Source organism: Elephantulus edwardii, unplaced genomic scaffold, assembly GCF_000299155.1.
Source record: "Elephantulus edwardii isolate Elephantulus edwardi_28Jun2011 unplaced genomic scaffold, EleEdw1.0 scaffold00140, whole genome shotgun sequence".
NCBI classification, from domain to species: domain Eukaryota; kingdom Metazoa; phylum Chordata; class Mammalia; order Macroscelidea; family Macroscelididae; genus Elephantulus; species Elephantulus edwardii.
This window is the reverse complement of record NW_006399890.1, coordinates 3,788,017-3,790,301: the sequence shown is the minus strand read 5'-3', so window position 1 is coordinate 3,790,301 and position 2,285 is coordinate 3,788,017. Positions and strand designations below refer to the sequence as shown.

Below are 2,285 nucleotides of genomic sequence, written 5' to 3'. Positions count from 1 at the left end.
CTTCTTTCATCACCATAGGCTCTTGCTCATATGTTGTTTCATGAAATTCTTCTGTGTCTTCTAATTCCTTTCGATAGTGACTCAGTATATTCTTATACAAAATGTAATTATCTTTGTTGCTACCACTACAATCAACTATGAATTCTCACTTAAATTACCACAATAGTCTGTCTAACTGGTTTACTTGATGTCATTATTTGTCACCATTTGTATTCTCAACATAGCAGCCAAAATGATACTTTCACAAGATCAGTCAGACCACATAAAGACTCATTAACCCATTAATGTTTTCCCAGTTAATTCAGAGTAACAGCTAAAGTTCTTTCTCTAGAACATATCAGGCTCATCCTCCCTTCTGGGTTTTTGAAAATGAAGTATCAACAAATAGTATTTAATAGCAATTGACTATATATATATATATACACACACACACACACACACACACACACATACTCACATACTTGCACTTGAGAGATCTTAAGTCAAAGGCACGAAACATTTGAGGGAAAGCATAGTGGTAATGACAGCACTTAGGAGGCAACATGATTACCTTTTCCCAAACAAATGGGTTTTTTCCCCCTCTAAAACCCATCCCATATTATTCTATACCCTGAATTTCAATTCTTTGCTACTCCTTAAGATACTATTCTTATTCTCTCTCTCCTTTAGGTACTAGTTCATTTCTTCAAACATGTACTTATCACTTCAGCACAAAAATAAAACAAAAAAAAGAACCCAGGCACTTTAAAATTTTTTTCCTTCTGATTTCCTTAAGAATCACAAAACTGTTCAAGTTTTAGCCCAATTTCCTATTTTACCGAATCCATTAAAGTGAAATAAATGGAATGGCTTCTAGATGCCACAAATATAATGGTACTGAATAATAAAGAATAAAATGAATCAATGAAGTTAAACAATTTGACATCTCATTTTCTTCTCTATACAACATATTTTAATTGTCTCTTCAGCGTCATTTGACCATTCTTTTATTTCAGTACAATCTAGCTACTACTGCTTATTATAGAAATACCACTAAATAGGAATTCAGTGGTCCCTAGTTAAATGCAAAAGTCATTTCCCAATTTTCTTCCTCCTTGTAACATTCTTGACCTACTGAGATACTCCTATTTATAACTTTTCCCCCCTGAAATATAGTCCCTTTATTCTTTTTTAGACGTTTAATTGATTTGTATAACTGCATTTTTCTTGCTTCCTTCCTGTAATTATCATTCTCATTAATATTCCTGTTTGCTTCTCTGTTTCTGTATGTCCTATTCATTGGATTTTTTGTGCCACATTGCTACATCTGTCCCTTTCAGAGTGACTAGTGGGTTTTGAACCATCAACCTTTCAGTCAGCAGTTCAGGGTTTTACCACTATGATAACAGGACTCCTTATAAAGTTTTTGCTCACTGCTGTTGAACTGGAACCAACTCATAGCTGATTTTCCAATGGGTTTCTGAGGTTTTCCTCCTGCAATTACTGGTGGAGGAGCCTGGCTTTTAGGTTAGCAGCACAACTGTAGGAATATCCTATACACTATGCCACCAGAGCTCCACTAATGTTCTCTAATGCTTCATAAATGAGGGGGGATTGCCTAACTATGGATTTTCACAGCCTTTGCCTTAAACAGATACTTATTTGTAGAAAAGTATCAAGTGAATAAGAACAGTTTTTCAGAACTCTATTTCTCTGGTCAGAGTTTTTCTCTAAGTGAGTATGAAATCAATTTTTGTTCACTTTTTCAAAGGACTTAAAATGACAAAAGAATTTTACTTACTTGGCTTAACATTGGCCTTTCCTGGAACAGCTTCTTTAATTGTCTCATCCAAGGAAGCAAGATTTCTATTTTGTAAGACCGGAATGTTGCTGTCTTTCAAGCCAAAATGCCTGTTTCGCTCATATTCCTTATGTCTGTTTTCTTTCTGAGACAGTGATTTCCTACAAGCAATTTTGGTTCTAAGCATGTCAGTACTTAAATCCTTTCTGTGCCGATTGGCAAAATGTGACACAGACATCCTGTCAGGAGAGAGAGAGATTTAAGTCAGTTTATGTAATTTTTTATTATTTAAAAATTAAGGTTTCAGTTCAGTATTTTCATCTCTTGTCCCTCCACAGATACATCTGAAATAAAATCACTAAAATATTCAATGGAATAAATTTGTGACACTCAAGAGGGAAAAGATGTTAACAGAAAAAAAGCACAACTTATTTTGTGTTGCTAAATCAGAACTTTTTTTCCCCCCGTCTTTAAACGTTTATTTCTGAACCTAAATTTTCTGTGA

General features: G+C 34.3%; 1 protein-coding gene across 1 annotated transcript in view; it reads right to left on the bottom strand.

Moving 5' to 3' along the window:
• The window catches only part of DLGAP5 (discs, large (Drosophila) homolog-associated protein 5), a 58,381-nt gene extending 56,363 nt beyond the window's left edge, over window positions 1-2,018 (bottom strand). Inside the window, exon 1 of the mRNA XM_006894370.1 lies at window positions 1,781-2,018. Coding sequence (XP_006894432.1) covers window positions 1,781-2,018 — 238 coding nt within the window. The remainder of the gene's footprint in view (window positions 1-1,780) is intronic.
• Window positions 2,019-2,285: the final 267 nt, after the last annotated feature.